We start from the raw sequence: 19679 nt of genomic DNA on the forward strand, positions 1-19679 counted from the left end.
GTATTTGTATGACTGTAACTAGTAGATTTTAGTGCTATAATATTTAGCAATGCCGATTTCAACCGAAGTTAAGCAAAATAAAGCTTTCTTCCTTGAATTACCGTACCGTGGGCAGAGCTCCATAATCCAGTGCCATGGCAAATATAATAATCGCGCGCCAAAAGCACTTATCACCTGGGTGGTACGGACTGGTTAATCTTTATAACTTACAGGACTCCGATGGCCGATCAAATGAGAGGACACAACTGTTTTCAGTGGATGGATCCCGTCCAACACTGGATCTCATTCCGGCGTTTCTTCTGTTGACTGACTTTGTTACTTGTTACACCTCCTGCCTAGATTAGCTCGCTATTTGCAGGAGGTGATTATTGTACAAAGATTTTCCTGCAAACTTAATAAACTTGAAACTTGACTTGAAACTTGAACTTGAAACTTGACACAGGTTTGAAAGACTCCTTGACGGTTTATTCTTTCCGCATCCTGAAGGTATGCCTGTGTGTACGTAGAAAGCGGATATCTGTAAATGGCCAAATTCGGCGTAACGCAAGAAGGAAAAAGCTTTATTCACTTAATAGGTCACACTCCTCGTGGGAGCATGTAGGGAGGTATCAACGCTGGAAAGAGTGCAAAAGGCAACAGAATGAGTCGACTCAAACATGCAATCGCATGCCACTAAAATGTAGTTCTTTTCTGAGAGCTGCGAGGGATTTTATTAAAAACGTCTAGTTTCCAGCCCTCAAAAATCAAAGGCCATTATAATAACAACCGGGAATGTCTCTGAAAGGACACAGAAGTTTCAATTTATTACAAAATCAAGAGATTATCCCGTGGAAAGAGAAAACCTATTTTATTTTCTTTTCTGTTGGGTACCAAATATGAAAGACCTAACTAACTTAATGATTCTCGCAAAACATTTCATAAAAATTTGTGCGTATGCAACCATGTCAAACATCAATAGTATCCGGCAATTGGCAATATTGCTCTTCCTCGTCCGATACCCTTTCAGTGTTTTTTCGTAAGCTGTTTCGCGCTGTTTCTCGCTTTGGAAAACAATCATTTCGACAGTCCTTTCAATATGAATGTATTTTTTACTTCGTCTTGAAATGAGGTCGCTCGTGAAGAAAGCTAACAAGGTTTCTTAGTGTACAGTAAAATAGGTACCGCTAAACTCCAAATGTACAGGAGAACACACATAGAACTTGAAGTCATTTTTATGCTCATAGCTGCCCATGCAATAGATAGCTTGATGTTTGAACCATCCTTTGGAGAATACCAGTTTGTTAACACCATCGTTAAGTGAATTGCAGCAACGAAATACACAAAATGGAAGAACGAATAGCTATATGGAACTTTTTCATCAGAAAATTCAAATAATTGTTGCGAAGATTCGTTTTCATGCAGCGCAGCTTCATTGCCTCGCTCTTCGTCCGGAGACTGGTCCTCGCTGTCTTTGACCTTTCGTCGGCGAAGTCCTACGATGAGCCGAAGTGTGGTCGCAATCAGTTCTCGTAAGGTGTCTGTTATTGGCGACACCCGAACGCTGAAATATATGATAGTAATCACCAATAAGCACAAGTCTAACGAAGCTTGAATGTTAAGGTTGGGCCTCATGTCTGCTTCAGAAACGTACGTTGCAACTGGATTGCACCGCTCGTTAGGATTGTAAGATAGTGCCGACCAAGTAAGGTACACCGAATAAGCTGTTACTACAGAAGACTGAAGTAAGCCGCCATCTTGGACCATGGGATGGATCGATATAATGGCTGCCACGGCGCAGAGAACCAGGTTAATACTCACAAACATCTTGTTTGTTTTACATTTATACGAAGCGCCGAAGAAAACATAGAAGCAGACAATGGCTGCGGCAGAGATTCCATAAAAGATAACGGTGCATGCAAAAACTAAGTAAAACCAACATCTTTTGCCTGTTTTTTCCATTTTTCGCGCCCAGGTTTTGTTCCAAACTCGCGTGAAATCCACTAGCAGAAACAGCTGAATAATAATGAACATGGAAGTGCCTATAAGTCCGAAGTACATCCAAACTTTACTGAATTCCATGGGAATGAAAAAGGTGCAGAGGACAAGACCGAAAAACAGGCCAAATTTGACCAACCACAATGCATTATGGATCAAGGCTCGAGGGTCGCTGTGAAATTCGACTGAGTAAAGAATCATTGCGAATAGCAGGAAGAACGCCGCCATGGAAAAGCAAATCCTGTACACTGCTAAGTAGGCTGGATCCATGCTTAGACAATTTCCCATCTTTGTAAGTCTGCTACAGAAATAAGGGTTACTTTCGAGCGCGCGTCTCACGGCGGGAAGATACATCGTGCAGGACGCGACCGTTCCAGCCAATAGGAGGAAGGTATATGCGAACCTAGTTGATTTCGATTGATTCCACCAAGGACACGGTTTAATGAACACGACGTAAAGTGCTTTACACGTGAATGTCCCAAGAGAGGTCAAAATGCCTTGTATGGAGTGCACGTCACGGTCGGGAAATATACTTGGAGCAATAAGACTCCAAATGTAAAGAAATATAGAGACAAGACTGGAAAATGTTTTCAGTGTGAGTGCAACCCAGTTTACCGCTTCCTCTCCATAATGCGTTTCTCTAGGATTGTACCAGTTTGTTATGACCATCATGAGATGGACTGAAAACAATAAAAATATAAAATGCAGAAACGAAGAACTGTAGCTTTTGTCTTCTCCAGTTAATATCCTTCCCCTAGAAATTATAACTCGTCCGAATTTCCTGTAATAGGGCTGTGGTGCCCGCAAACATGCAAATACTAGCAAGCAGAAGATTATCAACACATCAGCCACCGAATACAAATTCAAATCAGGCTGGTTTCCAGTCTTAATTGCGTAGTCTCGTTCGGCGTCGCATTCGCTTTGTCCATACCTGAGCGAGGCATAAGTCAAATACGTCGTGTACATCGTCACGAAACTCGTCTGCATCAATCGCTCTGGATAGGAATCCAGAAACACTGAAATAACAATGGCTATCCCACACAATAAAACAGTTCCTATAAGGAGAAATAAATTAGTTCTACAACTGTCGTGTTTGGTGTACAATAAGAACAAAAGAATTACCACAATTGATGATGAAAGATACATGGCACTGGCGGATAATAGTCTTAGAAAGTTCCAGAATTTGGCGGAGGTGGTGTCGTCCATTTTTTCAGTCAGAAATTCATTCCAGCCTTTGGTGGCGTCCAGCACGAATACAAATTGTATAAGCGTGTAAAGAAACGATCCAACCATTCCAAAATACATCCATGCCAATCCAAAACCGCCCCTAGGAATATTTAGCGCGCAAAATATGAGCAACGTGAGGAACGCAAATTTTGGAATCCAGAACCCGGAATGGACTCTGTTATGATTTGTGGAACAGCAGTAAAAAATCACGCATAAAATCAGAAAGAAAACCGAAGTCGCGAAGAAGATGCGATAAATTAGTGAATATGGTAACATAGTTTGACAATTTGTCGCTGAAATGCTATTGTTGAGGGAGCAGAAGATTTTTTCAGCTAAGGTAGCGTTTACGGCAGGTTGATATACTCCGTAGGAAGATATGATGATCAGTAGAAAAACTATAAGATAAAACAGATGAATAGCTGTAAAATCTTCACCATGCTTTGGGCCAGGTCCCACCACGGATAAAAGATGAAACGTTTTTGGCAAATAAGTTTCGCCCTCGGAGTTCATCTCTCTTTCGTCTGGTTCTGAGTGTGTGTTTATTTCTGCATGCCTCTCAGCTCTGTCGCTGCTTTTGATACCCTGTTGGAAAGGAGATTCTTCCTGCTTGCGTAAATGATCCATGCAAAACGTTTGTATTCGGCAGTAAGGTGAGTCCTGATGATCTCTCGTGCGTAACAGTTGTGTAATGCAAGTTTGTCTTTGGGGTCACCAATTGAGAACCCAAATGCAAGTGCATTTACCTTTCGTCGATGTGTGTCCTATTAAGTAAGGAATCTCGTGCAGTAAGGAATAAATTTCACCAATTTCTATCTCATGTTTGTGATGCAGAGGGACACAATCAGAGCACCAGAAATTGGCTCAATGTTTTCACAATCAGATGGTAAATTTTGCTGGCGTCATATACAAAATAACACCCTTTATTTCCTCACCATTCAATATATTTTCTTAAAATAACCGCCGATATGAGTGGAAATAAATCTGATCTGTTTAATTTCGACGGGTGGCTGTTTTACGGTCACCTGTTGCTAAGAGATAAAATAAGTGATGAGAATTCCCCGTTTTTCTGGGATCTAACGGAAGTCACGTGATCCGACCGATCATCAGGCCCCCTCTCCCAAAAAAGAAATGGTCCAGCATTGCAACTAAAAACTTTAATTCCGGATGTTCTTTCCACTGCTATTTAGAGAGCACCTCTGTGATAAAAAACCATTGTGGGGCGATCTTGACATTGACTAATTCAGAGTCAGTTTGAGGAATTTGGAGCAGTGCTCTCATGATATTCAGTCAATCCATGGAGCAAAGATTAGATTTAAAACAGGTTGCTGTTAATATATTTGCATTCCACGCTTAACAGTCACTGAAACCTTTTTCAAGGCTTCTGATCCAGAGTTACAACCTTTACGAGAATCTGAATAGCAAGACTGAAGACCTCAAAGACCGTGTCCTGTTATGCGCCACTCCCATGTGTGTGCTCCCCCCCCCCACCTTTCCTCTTCCGATCTCACTCTGATTACTGATTAACCCGTCTCCGCCCATTGCTAAATCAACATAATAAAACAAACAAACAAGGTAAACATACAAACAAGCGAAAAAAACAAACAAACAAAAAAGCGAACCAAAAAAACAAACAAACAAACAAAAATGACAAAAGAAGGGAAAAATATACAGACAAACTTGAAAAAAGAAAAAAAAACCAGGCATCACTTGCTTCATTCCCTCTCTGTTTTTCTAGATAAATCAAGTCTAGTTTGATGAGATTTGAAAAATTGATTAAGCTATAGGCTTACGTTCGTCCAACATACTTTTGAGATTATAGTTAGGCTGTACAAATTATTTTCTGCGGTATATATATGGGAGGAAATACTAAATGGCAGCAAAATGAGCTAAACCTTCCAATTCATTTTATAAAATACACGGATTCAAAACAAAAATTAGAAATCATGGCAAGAAAACCTCACATAAAAGACCCATAAAAAAACTGTTTGAAGAAAAACGACATCTCAAACAATATTTTATCATGGCTGCTCTTTACTTTTCCTCTGAATCAAAACTGAATTATTGATGTCCAGAAGCAAATAGACCTTTTTGATATTGTGCTAGCACAATTTTTAGCATAATTTGGAAAAACCGTGCATAAATTTTGCTATTTTCACGACAGTAGCACTGCTAGCATAATCATTATATTATTTTTTTAAATGACTTGTTTGGTCTCTAAGATTGATTCTTTTCACCACCTGAAATAAAGATTGTGTCGATCCCGGATCCTGCCTTCATAGCCGGGCAATAAAATGATTTTGAAGAGAAACTTGATGCTAGGATCGTAATTTGGAATTAAATGCAACAGTAAACTCTGTTTTGTCAGACCAAGTACTCAAAATAAAGAACATATGCCATGTTATCAATGCATACGTAATTTTGACTCTTTTTTTCGGAAAAAATACATAATTTTAAAAGATAAGGATAATTTTGAGCATCCTTTAGGAAAAATAAAGCAATGCTAGTGTCGTAATGTGCTACATTTACATGCACAATCTGTAAGGGCCCAAAAGCAAATAGCAATAGAAGTTAACCTCTTCCTCAATGAATTAATCAGCATTTCAGTTCAGTGAGGTTTGTAAAGTAGTTTGGTGGAGCTTTGATCGCAGTCATGGCTCGCGGCAGCTGACTTAACATCAGAGCTTGTTCTTACCGTTCTGAGCCAATCCCCATCGGCCACATTTTATAGCGCAGTGAAGCGCGGCGAACTCCACTAGCGCATGCGCTATCTATGCCGCGAACCTCGAAATTGCTCTTTAATTTCAACGCTAACATGTAAATTACTATTTGCCCACTGGAATTCTCCTATGATGAATAAGTATTTTCTATTGAGTCTTTGGTTTTTGGTGTACTTTGTGTCACCTGGATGGTTCGATTCGTCGACAGAGAGATGTTTCTGTAAGGTAAGTACTGTTTGTGGCTGGCAAAGACAGGTCCATGTTTGTGTTCCTGTAATTGCTGAAGCGAGCCACCAGCCATCAGACAGCTGGTTCGCTTGGCTGAATCGTAAATTTTAACTGTACAGTAGAATTTCATACAGTATTCCGGCAGTTTTTTTTTTATCGTATCCAGGAAGATTATTTGCTATGGAGGAAAAAATTCAACCGATTGTCCGCGAAAAATTACAGCAATTGTGTCCGAGAGTGAAGTCATGTTTTGAAATTATATTTGAATCAGTATGGTGTCACTCTGAAATCACTCGCCATAGCGACATTCGACATGTAAACACTTAGAAGCTACGCGTACAAAATTTGTAGGAGCTTCTGTCGAGCATGTAAATGTATACAACGAGCTTTTATCGATCGGAAAGTTATGCAATTCGACATCATGAAATTTATATGTACATGTACACAAGATTGTGTGACCTTCACTCGCAACTATTTTTTTTTCCTCGCTGACGAGCGGAAAATTTCTCTCAAGCCCCTGGAAGTCCTGCTGTTATTTTTTAATCAAACTGTAAACTTGAATGAGAAAATAAAAATTATACTCTCCCTTTTGTCAAGTTTCCTCGTGGCCGATTGCAATTGGTTTACTATCGAATGAAAAATTTTAATTTAGTGTTGGATGGAAGCGACATGCAGATGTAGCAGATGTTGTTTTCCTTGACCGTGATGAGTATTCCACCAGTGAACTTGTTGGGACAAATTTGGGCCAATTACATCAGCAAGTAAAATTTTCCTAAATATTTTTGCGTCGAGCAAAACTTATCGCAATTAAATTTTGCAGACTCCTGTCAAATGATATTGACAAGTTCTTACCCTGAGTGGTTTAATGATAATGGGGTACACTTTACATTCCACCTGCAAAAAAGTGAGAAAGTCAGTCTTTTTACAAGGTGGCATTTCAAATAGAAAATTGACTCTTCATTATCAACTCAACTAAAAATAAGAAATTAAGAAAAAATTGTGGCAGAAAGTGGTAAAATGAAAAGTTCTGTTTATTACTTAGTTGTGTGAGTATACATATTCATATTATTGTCAAAATTTTCATATTGTCAAGCCAATTGTTTGTTGACTTCCTCTATTTCTTCAAAGACCCTTTTATTTTAGTGAGTGATTTTTTTTCTGCTTAGAATGAAGTATTAAGTCTTTTTTGGGAACCATTAATTTTGTCTATGTTTATTGAAGCTATTTTACACATTGCAGTTTTATCCTGAAAGTAAATTTGTTCAGCAACCCGCTCTAAACTTAAGGAGACCTCAAATGCATTAAAATGTAAAGGATTTCTTTTAAAAAGCCAATATTAAGTGAATCATTCCTTTTGTAATCGTATATTTGTAGAATAGATGCGCTGTTGATCAATCATATTCTTGTTCATGTTATACTGTTTTTCAGATACTACTTTCCTCTGACAATTTGAATCCAATATATCAAGAAGATAAAATACCCTAACAATGAAATTTTTAAACTGAAACTTTGAGACAGAACTTTTTGAATATGTAAATATCTATAAAAAGAGTGGATGTGCACTTAACTCTTTAACTTGCAGATCAAATTTGTCATTCTCCTTACTGTCATCCGTACAATTCTTATAATGTTAGTTCAGAGAATTTAGTATTGGATCAACTAATTATCCCCAAATTGATAGTTTTCTTTATTTCCATCACTTATCTGGTTGATATTGTATTAGTATTGTAAGGAGAAATTCTGTCTTGGTTACTCGTGGGAATTAAAGGGTTAAGTTAGTTTTATGGGACATGGAAAAGTTACCTTCAAGTAGGAGAAAACTGGGTGAAATATGCCGGTATTTAATTGAATTATTTACTTGGTAAAGTGATTTCGATTTGCTTCATCTTACATGTAATATCAGGAAATTGGAATATTATATCACCCTACATAATTGATGAGTTAAATGTCCTTCAGAATATAGGTAATATAACTGAACCTCTAGCAACCGATTTTTACTCTGTCTCCTTAATAAATCTGTCTTCTATTCACTAAATATTATTAATTCAGTAACATCAATAGAGTGGGGCTGGAATTGTACTTGTTTATAAGGAAATGTGTATTTACCAGTACCTTGCTTGCCAACTCAAGCCATTTTTAATGGGAGCTACCATCAATTTTTGTCAACTTGATTAGTCAGCCACTCCTCAAGAATGAAAATTGCATGTGTGTAAAATGAGGGTGTGTAGAAGTGCCTCACACTACTGTGTGTAGTACCTCTCACTACTGCCTAAAATTGCTTGGAATTCCTGAAAATATAACAAGGAAAAGGATTGCTCTACTGGTTTGAAAATTTCTTGATCCTGCTGTGCTTAAAATATGGGAGAATTCTGACAACTGCATAAGAGAAGCAAGTGCTGAAATGAGCAGCATATGTACAAAATTTGATATTGCTGGATGTGTGTCAAACCACAGCGTATCCTCCAGTTGTTGTTTTGTAGAGTGTACATTTATTGAATTGAAAATTACTTTTACTAATTGTCTTCTGCTTTTGTTATGCTTAGTTATCAGGGAAACCAGAAGAGTGTTGTTGTGATGTAGAGACAGTGGATCAAATAAACAAGGAAATTCATCCAGTCATAAGTGAACTGGTTACAAAAAATTTCTTCAAATTTTTCAGGGTACTGTACTGGGATTGAATAAAATGAATGAAATTTTCTAACAAATTTTTATAATAATATTGGAATCTGTATGACACTGTTTTCTACAAGTCCTTACCAACTAAATATGCGTGATTAAGTTCCCATCTGTCATAAGGAATTCTACAGAAATAAATACTGAATCAGGGTAATAAATTTATGCAAGAGATTTCATTGGTTTAAGTCTGTTTTACGCTGTAAAAGTTGATGCCAAAAACATGTTTCAAAATCTTTAAAACTTTGCTTTATATTAGTTTTGTGGTCTTAAGTTACAGTTGCTTTTACATTGTAAATTGAACAGAAATTTTGTTTGAATTTTCATAGGAAAATTAAGTATAATGACCATTTATTTATTTTTGTTGAAGGTTAATCTCAACAGGCCATGCCCATTTTGGCCAGATGATGGTGCTTGTGCCCTGAAAGATTGTTCTGTATCAGCTTGTAAGGAGGTATGGGTGATTGATACATTTTAATCAGCTACATGTACATGTAATGGTGGTGACTTTACTCTGTTGTAAATAAGAATATGATAACAAGTGTTCATGCAAATTGTTTCATGTTTGAAATTAAATGGTGGAAACACATTTGATGCGTCTCGCAGCAGTTACATATGGATTGTTGCTTTGTATTTTGGTGGATAAAAGGGAAATGAAACATACAATTTTTTAGTTGTTTGTCTATGACCATGAACTATTTGTGTATCTGTTGTTTGTAATGGAAATAGGACTGAGTGGAGTCCAATTCGGTCTGCTATTATACAAGTAATTACAAAATTGGTTGAATGTGTGGGGGGAGTCTGATTTGTTTATCACAGGTACAGATATTGTTTTGTATTGTAGTACATTGTATAGGTACTGACGAAATACCACGATTTTTCCTTTCACTAAAAAATCATTTCCTTGCACAAGCTGTGAAGATACTATTTTTATCTTTCACATGTGAGAATATTTGTGTTGCCATGGTTACTAACATGATTAGCCAGTTACAAGAGAGCTTCCTGCTCAGGTGCACAGCCAGTTCTTTTGAAATTTTATGTAGGTATTTCATCAGTGTCTATAAAATAAGCAGAACATTACATGGCCACTTGGGGATATGAATTTTATCTTCTAGTGCTGAAAGTATCTCTCACTTGTTCGCTTCACTCACTCCTGAGAGATACTTTCAGCACTCAAAGATAAAATTTGTATCCCTGTGCGGCCATGTAATATCCTTTCTATATATATATATATATATATATATATATATTGTAGTATATTGTTTATTAAGACCCTGACAAATGTTTTAATTTCTGGCAGGAGGAACTTCCTGAGGGCATTAAAGCTGAGGTAAATGTGTGATTTTAGTATTGAAGCCTGTATAATTATTATTTTTTCTTTTGATTAAGGCTTAATGCAAATGTACATGCATTAGACAAGTGTTCAATAATAAAGTGGTTCTTCATATTATCATTAAGCTCCCAATAATACCATCTAGATAGTGAATTTTTTGGCTCTACCTTTCATGAAGAGACAGAGCCTTGGCTGGTACATGGAACTGGAAAACTTAAAAAAAACTCGTACAAAATTTTTTTCCATTTTTTTATAATCATGCAGCCTTAAACGAGAGTTGGAGCAAACTTGACAATCATGGCTGCTTTATTTCCCTGGCTTCTTGAACCTTTAGTTAGCTTACAACTCTAACTTTCTTTTGGTATTAATCACTTGAAATCTAACAGGGGAGACGGCCAGGTAATGGGAGTTTAAACCGTAAGGGAAGCACACATAAAATGCAATCAAACAGTGAGGTAATTTGAATTTTTCTAAACTTACATTCTATTTTATCCTCTGCTGCAAGTCATAAAATGACAATTGTTTGGGGTTTTTTTCACTTGTCTTGCTTCTTTTTTATTATTTAGTTTTTTAATGTCCTTTTGCAAACATTTATTGCTTTAGAAAATGTTTGTGATCATTTATATGTAAAACTGAATACATGGATTTATTGCCAAATAGTTTTGTTCTTATTTACTTGTAAAATTGGTGACAAGTGGATTTCCAACAACCAGTTTGAACATGTGTATCTGAATCTTTCCATTCCCTCAAATCTCAACAGGATAAAAAAGGTGAAAGTTGCCAGTCTTCAGACAATGAGACCATCCTTGGTGAAATTGACAGCACTATCAGGTATTTCACCATTCACAACAAATGTTTGCTTTGATTATTGATTATGCTCTACCTGTTCAGTTACATGCACTTACTGACTTAGTGGAATTGTTGGAGAGGATAATATTTGGCTGGAGTCATTGATGACATGGGAACCTCTCTTTGCTCAGTCCATACTTCATGATCAAGAGCCAATTATACTTTCTTGTTAGGCCCAACCCACATGAAGCTTATATAATAAGCAGTTTTTTTTTTTTTAATCGAACCTTGCTCTTTCTTTTTATATCCCTTCTTATTTCCGCTGGTGTCTTCCAGGGTTGCTCAGCTTTTTGTAGACTAAGAGCAGACCCCTATGTGCAAAGTCTGTTGCACAATTAAAAAAAAGATAATAAAATAAAAGAGGATGTTGGTGTTCCTTGCAGAACTCTGGGATTGAGGAGCATGAAATGTGTAGTTCCTAAAGCACACTTTTCTTGGAAAGCTTAATATTAAATTCTTTGTGTGAATTTTATTCAGTGATGAAGACAAACAAGCATTTGAAGCATGGCATGCTCATGATGATGCTGAAGATAACTTCTGTGAGTTGGATGGTGAGTCAAGTATAATTATTTGAGATTCACACCTCTTTCTCTCATTAGTTCTGGATATCAATTTTCCACACTTTCTGTCATCAAGTTCCTTTAATGAACTTAAGCATTCATCTGCTCTCACTGACAAAGGGCTAATGTTTGAAAACTTGTCAGGTTTGAAGCTCTCTATGGTGGTTAATTTACATTATCAACTCAGTCGATAAAACCAGAATTATCCTGTGATGTTATAGCTCGATGAATTTGTTGTTAAATCATACAGTACTATTTTTTTCTCTTCATCATCTTTCTTCTTGAAAATGTAATGATGTTTTAAGGAGGAGTTCCTCATTGGTTATACCTGGGGTGGAAAGGTCAAATTTGTGAGCTGGTGATCAGAAGCCTCTGTGTTAAAATATTTTTTGTTGGGGGTGGTGGGGAAGAGAGTGGGGAAGTATTTGTCATCTTGTTACATGAAGAATTCTTTTAGGGAAATATTTATTAAAAGTTTTGCAACAATTGAAGGACATGAGATTCCCCTTCCACTTTGCTTTTCTCAGGGATCAACTTTGTACATCAGAGGCAAGTTTGCTATCCCCCTTAAAATTGTGAGCTTCGTTTGGAATTTCTCTTTTATTAGGCTTTTCCCAGTAGTTTTTATAAAGTATCAAAATCTTTTCTTTTTTTTTTTTTCATCCTTTAGCTCTCTGGTCTATACAGCTGCAGGCATTAGTTGGACTTGACTTCATTGCCCCAGTACCAGTATTACTATTTACATGTGAAAAAAAATGTATTTGATTATGCACTGAAATCTCAATATATTCTTTGTAATTGTGTTGTAGATGAGTCATCTTCTGGGATGGAGTATGTCGACCTACTGAGAAATCCTGAGAGATTTACAGGATATGCAGGATTCTCTGCTCAAAGAGTTTGGAATAATATTTACAAGGAAAATTGCTTCAAGTAAGTGGCATTTACATCTGTTATCTCCTTCAACTAAGGAGGTATTTTCTTTGACTCAAGTCTGGTCCAGAATCATTGAGATTTCATTGAAGGAAAGTATATTTTCTTGTTAAAAGAAAGACAATATTTAGTTACTGTCCTTCAGAAAGGTATTATTTAACTTTCATTTACTCAAGCTCAATTCTGTTTCAAAAAATTATTTAGTTGTTCGGCGAGATTGATATTGGATCAACTAAAGACTTGAATCCCTAACTTGATGGTTTTCTTTGTTCTCATTACTTGTTTTCTTGATATTTCAAGGAGAAATTCTGTCTTGGTCACTTATGGGAGTTAAAGGGTTAAACATAAATAATGCCTGTAATTCGTGTCATTGTTTTTCTCTCAGACCCACGTCTCCCTATGGAAAACGATATGGGGTTGTAACATCCAAAAATGTTGATGGTAAGTCATAGTTTCGTTGTCGTTTGTTTTTGTTTATTATTATTATTACTATTATTATTATTATTATTATTATTCAGTTAACTAAAGTAATCTGGAATAGTTGCAGTATAGAGCGCTTTTCAAGTCGAAATAACCAAAACTAAATTAAACGCAACAGCCGATCGGAAGAAAGGACAATAACTTCAAGAGCCAATGAGAACTCAAAGTAAAAATAGCCAAACTGCCTAAAGCGCGGGAAAACGCGGGTGACCAAGTTGTGATTTGGTCTTAGTTTTGCATCTGATTGGTTCAGAGAGAGGCGCGAGTTTTCCAGACGAATTACTGAGCGAAGAATATGAAACCAATGCAATATTCGAATTACCTTTGACAGTCATGAAAATAGCGCAATCATAATACGGACTCAATATTAACAAGGAAGGGGAAAAAATTTATACTATGGTTGCAGACACACTTCATTTTGTTGATAATTTAAAGTAGCTTAGCACCCCTAGCACAGATTTCAAATCTTTGCACAAAATTTGAGCTTGATATGCTGATTACATTTTCAGTTATGAATATTGGAGGTCACAAAACTCGTTTTCTAATTACAGGCATACAAAGCTTGATTTAAGGGTTTCTGCGAAAGGATGTATTGCTGCAAATGTTAATATAGTATGTCAAAAACTGCACCTGGGAATAGTTTTTTTTTTCATTCACAAAATTTAGTTTGACAGAGTTCCCTAGACTACGACTAGTCCTCCTTTTGATTTTAGCGCGCTGCACGGAACTCTGGGAGTACCTCACTTTAAGAGTTCACATCATTTCTTTTTACGCTTGTTTTCTTTGACGCGCGCGATAGACTTAGCCCAAAAGGAGACGGGCGCGATAGACTTCGGCAAAAGGGAGGGACTGCTCTTTGCACAAAATATAAATATATACACACTACCATTCACCTACGTTGTTCCTTTTTTTAACTTTTACTGCGGCAATTTTGTGCTTTATCTTAAACAAAAACTACTACGGCGCATTAATCTCTAAAAACCGCATATTTGTATTCATTGTAGAAATGTGCCTAGAGAAGCGAGTGTTCTATCGGATGATGTCAGGCCTCCATGCTAGCATCAATATTCATTTGTCTGCCATTTACCTATTTAAAGGTAAGAGTTACCAGAGTGTCCCCTTTGTAGCATCAAATGAGCGTTATGATTTTTTTAACGTTGCATGAACGTCATGGGACTTTTAGACTTCCTTAACTTACGTTTAGTATAAAAGATGATGATAAAATCTCAGTACTACCGCATGCAGATGTATTTTGTCACTGGCACCTATTTGTTTTATAGGTTTTACAACTACGCAGTTTTCAAAAACATGAAATCCTTGAAACTGAAATCTCTGTTATGTATCGTACACGATTTATTGTTAGGTAATGGTTTCATGAAACCAAGATGGGGTGAGAACGTCGAGGAGTTTAGAAGAAGATTTGATCCTGAAACTACAAGCGGGGAAGGTACTGTTTAAGTTACGCGAGAAAAATTTTGTTTGAATAATCTGGCTTTTGCTTGTGTGGTGATCTCTCAATTCTTCTTTTTTCAATTTCGGTGGCTGTTTTCATTCCATGAAAAGTTATGCCGAAGGTTTCAAGGGTTTTTTTTTTTCTTTATGTTTGTTCTGTGGGTAACGGCAGGTCCAACATGGCTGAAGAATCTTTACTTTACATACACTGTGGCTCTGAGAGCCATAATCAAAGCGGCTCCATTCTGGGAACAAGAACAGTTTTACACTGGGGATTATGGAGATGACGTTGAAGTACAAGAACTTGTTCAAGTTCTTCTGGCTAAATCAAAGTAAGACTGGCTACGTAGAAACAGGGAGAGTCCATTGAGGATATACTTGGACAGGTTCATGTAGATGCGCATGTCCGGTTGGGCCCGGCACATGTGCATGTACATTTACTTGTCCATGTGCTCATATCAGACCAAACGGTTTTAAAGTGTACGCGCTCGCTGTGAACTCGGATATTTTAAGTCTTTTATGAGACCAAGCTTTGTTTCACCGCAGGAAAACGAAATTATAGCCAGAGAGAAAATGTGTCTCTTGCTCTGGACACCAGACCCATTTCCTGTGGAAGAAGATTCCTTCTCTCACCGGCCTTTTGCTGCTGTATAAACTAGAGGTGGCAGCTATAATTTTCACATAGAAAATACTCAGCATTTGCTGGCCAAACTCATGCCAGCTTTCCAGGCTAGTTCATAGGCTAGTTCATGGCGTCTTTGCGCGGTTACTATGCATTTCAAGCTTCTGCTTGGTCTAAGTCTTTATTGACACAAGCCTGTGGTACATGTACTACCAAATAAGTAAGAAGGATGTTGTATTTCTCTTTTGTTTGTTTGTTTGTTTCTTTTCCTTCACTTGCTACATTCACAAAACCCTTTGTCTTGTTACACCTCATAGAACCTGTCCAAGCACATTTGATGAGAAGCTGATGTTCAGAGACCCAGGCAGTGCAAAAATCTTAAAGGTAAGGTATTCTCCACAACTTAGGGATCCTGCTCTTTGATGGGCGCAGCAGCAGCTTTAAAAATATCTGGCATAAATAACTCACCACTCTTGTTCTTTTGAGAGAAGAGCAATATGTACCGTATGCCCATCGCTCATCACATGAAATCAATGAGGGCTGATACTTCTCTTTTCTGGAAGTCGAAGGTGCGTACAAGCACCGGTATGACCAATTTTAAAATTGAATCGTCCTTCGTGTGTCGCCTGATGATCTTTAAGTGGGCTGCAAAACAATCAGGCAGATGATGTACATTTTTGTAGGATGCTCAGGCAGTGAGATCTGTGTAGGTTATATGTTATTGAAAGTTGTCCTATTTTTTTTTTTTTTCGTAGGAAGAGTTCAAGCTTCACTTTAGGAATGTCTCCCGTATCATGGACTGTGTTGGTTGTGACAAGTGTCGGTTGTGGGGCAAGCTTCAGGTTTGTTAACCTTCATTTGTACAGTTTAATGTGAGAGCTGGAAGTAGACTGCACGGGGAACAACATATTTTCACCCCTAGATTTTTTTCCGATTTGTATTATCCAATCAGCTTTCAGCATGACGGCACATGCGCTATTCTGGCAGGGTCATCTTGGTGTGTTACGTTCTTAAGGTAGACACTTTCCTTGTACTTTCCACTGAAGAGTATGAATGGGCAACAGTGATGTTAAAAAAAAATCCTCTTTTGATAGAGAGCTCTGGTCTAGTCTCCGTCAAAGAAGGTTCATTAAGTGTTTTAAAGTGTATTAATTAAAAAGTCCTAAATTCCAAACCAAAGCTTGCGAAAAATTTTGCGTGGCTCTGAAACTAAACTAAACTCAGAAACGAGTGTCCACACGTCATCCACGAAGTGGAGTTCAGCGTCTCTGAATATGATTGACTAAATGATCTATTCGCACGTCGCGCGTGAAAGCGGGTGTAACATACATCAACCTTTGTGTGCAGTTCAACGTTTCTAAATATAATTAGTTGAATAATCTATTCGCTCGCTTCCTTGATAAGATTCGGGGGGTAACTTGCAATGGACCAGTGTCTCATGCACTGCCAAGGACACTGGCAGATAGTGAGCATTCCTCCTCTCGGCTATGTTTGTTTGTTTTTTTCAAACAGAGGGCTCTGTCTAAACCTAACCTTTCTTTTTGACCAACCGTAGGTTCAAGGCCTGGGCACTGCTCTTAAAATCCTCTTCTCTGGTCACGAGTTTGACGACGGAAAGTTTGACAAGAACAGTCATTTTCAACTGAAAAGAACAGAAATTGTTAGTTTATTCAACGCCTTTGGAAGGTATGATAAAAACTGGCGTTTGTAAGAAAACGCGGTGCTTATAAATTTCGATCTATGGTTTATTTAAATCGCCAACTGCAACTTCAAAGAAAATGGAATCAAATATTGGGGCTTGTGGAGATTGAGATCGGCTTAAATTGTTTATTTTTTCCACTGTTTTTCTTTTATCAAAAATTGATCCATTAAAAGTGCCTGCTGTGATATCTTACTTGGAAACCCTGTCAGATCTGTAAGCGTATGATATTCCCTATTTCAGTGCCACTAACCTACTTCTTCTTCTTTTTTCTGAACAGGTTATCCAGTAGCATAAATTATTTACAGAAATTTAAATCAATGAAACACGGGTAAGACTGAGACTTTCTACTTCCAAATCTAATTGTTGTATCTCCCGCACCTTTGAAAGAAGTCAAAGTATGGTCAATCGAAGCGATTATCTGCGCTTCGAGACGAGCGTTCCTTGGCCCGCGAAAAAGTGTGAGGCCTTTAGCATGAGAGCCGGCTGAAGGTCTGCAAGGGGTCTGGCACTATTTCGTCTCACCTGTTGTTTTGTTTTTTCCCTTACACTGACAGGCACAGATAACAGCAAGTTGGCGAGGGACTGGTACCTTCAGATGGCTCGCTTGTTTCCAGTTTGTTTGCAGTTTCCTCTCGGCCAAGGAGACACGAGAAAAAGAAAAACAGTTTAAAAGATGAAAAGTACACACAAAAAAACAAAACAAAAAAAGAGGAAAGTGTTCTCTTAGTTTGACGATTGCACACAGAATTTGGATTAAAAAGTCGTTTTTTCTGGCAATTGTTGTAAGACTATAAGATAGTTTTTGGTTGAAAAAAAAAACCTTCAACAGTGAATATTTCGTTGTTGGCTTATATAAAGCGCAAGTTTGTGATATAAACAGAAATTTTATTGTTTAATTAACATAAGTACCGTCAAAACTACAACTTTTTAAAGTTGCAAAGTGTTTCGAGGTCCTTGTCATCAATCGCATGACTGGTTCGTTAATCAACAAAGAACAACTTTAACTGGAAATTTATAAATTTGATTTATAAACGTGCTGTTTCAGGTTCCTTCTGTTTTCCAACAGTACTTTATGAGAATTTTATTGTTGTATGTAGTCTGATGTCTAATTTCCAATGCAATGCCTATTGACGACTTTCTGAATGAGAGTTGCAACCTTTTGTATTTTTGTAAATTTAGTATGCAATGTATTAAACACATGCAATCACCTCATTAAAATCCTTTGTTCTCAGAAAACCAAGCAAACGTTTTTCTGTTCCTTCCTTGATACTTCCTCCAGTTATTTCCTACCCCTACCCCTTTGGGAGCAATCAATTTTTATCTTCGGGGAGGGTAGTGGGGAGTCAGAGGATTCATTCTTCTTATGAATCCCCTCGTGGGACGTTGATCGGCGATTAATTTTCAATCCCTTATACTCTGTCAGCGACTCTCTTGGCATCTTCTCCATTTTAAGTTTGGTTCCTTAGATGGTGAAGTGAGCTAAAAACCACGGTTTTGAAGTATGTCGAATTGTAGATCACATTTCAGTCACTAAATCTTCAAACATCATGATAGCTGTAGGTCATTGATATCAACCTCTGCCGACCTTTTGAGAGACAGTTCCCATCGTTATACAATAGTCCAGAGTCGTCTAACTAAGAAATAACATAAGCGGTTTCTGAAAATCAAGTACATCACGAACAGCTAAGAACGAACTCTTAAAAAGATTATAGTTAAGTAAAATTGACTGGAAACCAAAGTTTATGACACCTGACATTTTCTTCACTGCAAGCAACCGACCCCATTTTTATTTAGAACTACGCATTACAGATCAATATCAGTCTGTTCGCGTGACGTAAGTTACGTGACATTAACAGTTTGCTCCACGCATCCTGTACGTATCAGTTTTTGTTACTAATGCCTCGAGCGAATAAAATTCTGATCGGAAGATTCTGGAAAACTCCCGGCTTTTTCTCTAAAAGGCTGCCTCAAATATCCCAAAACAAATATTTTAGGATTCTTGAAACAAAAAGATGACATGGTGTAGGGTTTCCACATCCAAATCAAACCCATCAGATATAAAAAAGCTTTGAAAAATTTACATAAATGTCATTTAAAAACTATGACGTCAATACAACTAAACAGGAAGTAAAATCGGAAACCGGAGCAAAAAAGAAAAATTCTAGTACACGCTTAGAACTCCTTACTTTGAGTGAAATGTTGTCTTTGAAGGGAAGCATGCTTCAAAATATTGTGTATGTGAAAAAATGGCACTAAAAAGCTCGTTGTTTTTAGTCTGGTAAGTGCGTGGCGTAACAAGACCAAACAACGCGTGTAAAGGAGCTTACATATTGGGCTCATTGACGTGTATTTACAGCTCTATTTTGACAGTTGCTAGGTTTCATAATCCTAGGTCACGCAGCATGAGGGATCATTTGCATTTTCTCTTTGTATACATGTAATAATCTCCGCGCGAGAAGCAAACAATTAAACTTTCCATAAGCTTTGCCGTTATTGTTTCAATTCTCACCTATAAAATCATCTTCGATGGCTTCGATGTGTTTAGTCACTGGAATGTGAGAAAGGTAAGAAATGGTTGGACTTATGATGAGAACGATCTGTTTATCTTGTAACGCTAGATCTAAACTTTGCTGGCATGCAGTAGCATGACGAGCGTAGCGTCGGCAAGTATGAATTTCAACTAGTTTTTTTCTTAACATAGTTGTTTGTTGATATTTTTTAAGTCTAGCACTGCAGTTGAACGGCGTCTGACGCAACGATGACTCAAGTACATCCACAAGACTCGCGCCAGGAAGATCCATCGAGGATATTAAAATACATCATCTTCTTTGTCAATGTTCTCTTCTGGTTTTTGAGCATTATTGTGCTTGGAATTGGAATTTTTGTGATGGTGGAAAAGCGGGACGTTTACAGCAAGCTAACTGACTTGTAT

The 19679-nt window shown here is 37.4% G+C and overlaps 2 protein-coding genes and 1 pseudogene across 5 annotated transcripts in view; 2 read left to right on the forward strand and 1 right to left on the reverse strand.

The window, feature by feature from the left end:
- Positions 1-686: 686 nt before the first annotated feature.
- On the reverse strand, positions 687-5568 carry LOC113684452 (uncharacterized). Its single transcript, XM_027201835.2, has one exon. The coding sequence runs from the start codon at positions 3823-3825 to the stop codon at positions 1126-1128; it is 2700 nt and encodes an 899-aa protein (XP_027057636.2). The 5' UTR covers positions 3826-5568; the 3' UTR covers positions 687-1125.
- Positions 5569-5945: 377 nt separating this feature from the next.
- On the forward strand, positions 5946-17965 carry LOC113684451 (ERO1-like protein beta). 2 transcript variants are annotated; one of them, XM_027201833.2, is made up of 17 exons: positions 5946-6143; positions 8690-8806; positions 9190-9273; positions 10120-10149; positions 10539-10607; positions 10913-10983; positions 11479-11552; positions 12371-12491; positions 12877-12932; positions 13976-14068; positions 14335-14418; positions 14596-14755; positions 15363-15429; positions 15801-15887; positions 16601-16731; positions 17025-17075; positions 17302-17965. In XM_027201833.2, the coding sequence occupies exons 1-17, from the start codon at positions 5961-5963 to the stop codon at positions 17309-17311; spliced, it is 1488 nt and encodes a 495-aa protein (XP_027057634.2). In that variant the 5' UTR covers positions 5946-5960; the 3' UTR covers positions 17312-17965. The 2 variants fall into 2 exon arrangements, with proteins under 2 accessions (XP_027057634.2, XP_027057635.2); XM_027201834.2 differs by lacking the exon at positions 10539-10607 and having other exon boundaries at positions 5958-6143.
- A 930-nt stretch (positions 17966-18895) lies between these two features.
- LOC113684455 (tetraspanin-33 pseudogene) overlaps positions 18896-19679 on the forward strand; it is a 1829-nt pseudogene continuing 1045 nt past the window's right edge. Inside the window, exons 1-2 of one of the 2 annotated variants that reach the window (XR_016188589.1) lie at positions 18896-19311; positions 19471-19679. The exon at positions 19471-19679 is cut by the window's right edge and continues 1045 nt beyond it. The product of XR_016188589.1 is annotated as a tetraspanin-33 pseudogene, transcript variant X1 (transcript). The remainder of the gene's footprint in view (positions 19312-19470) is intronic. The other variant, XR_016188590.1, reaches the window with a different exon arrangement.

This window comes from Pocillopora damicornis, chromosome 7, assembly GCF_964200805.1.
Source record: "Pocillopora damicornis chromosome 7, jaPocDami1.2, whole genome shotgun sequence".
NCBI classification, from domain to species: domain Eukaryota; kingdom Metazoa; phylum Cnidaria; class Anthozoa; order Scleractinia; family Pocilloporidae; genus Pocillopora; species Pocillopora damicornis.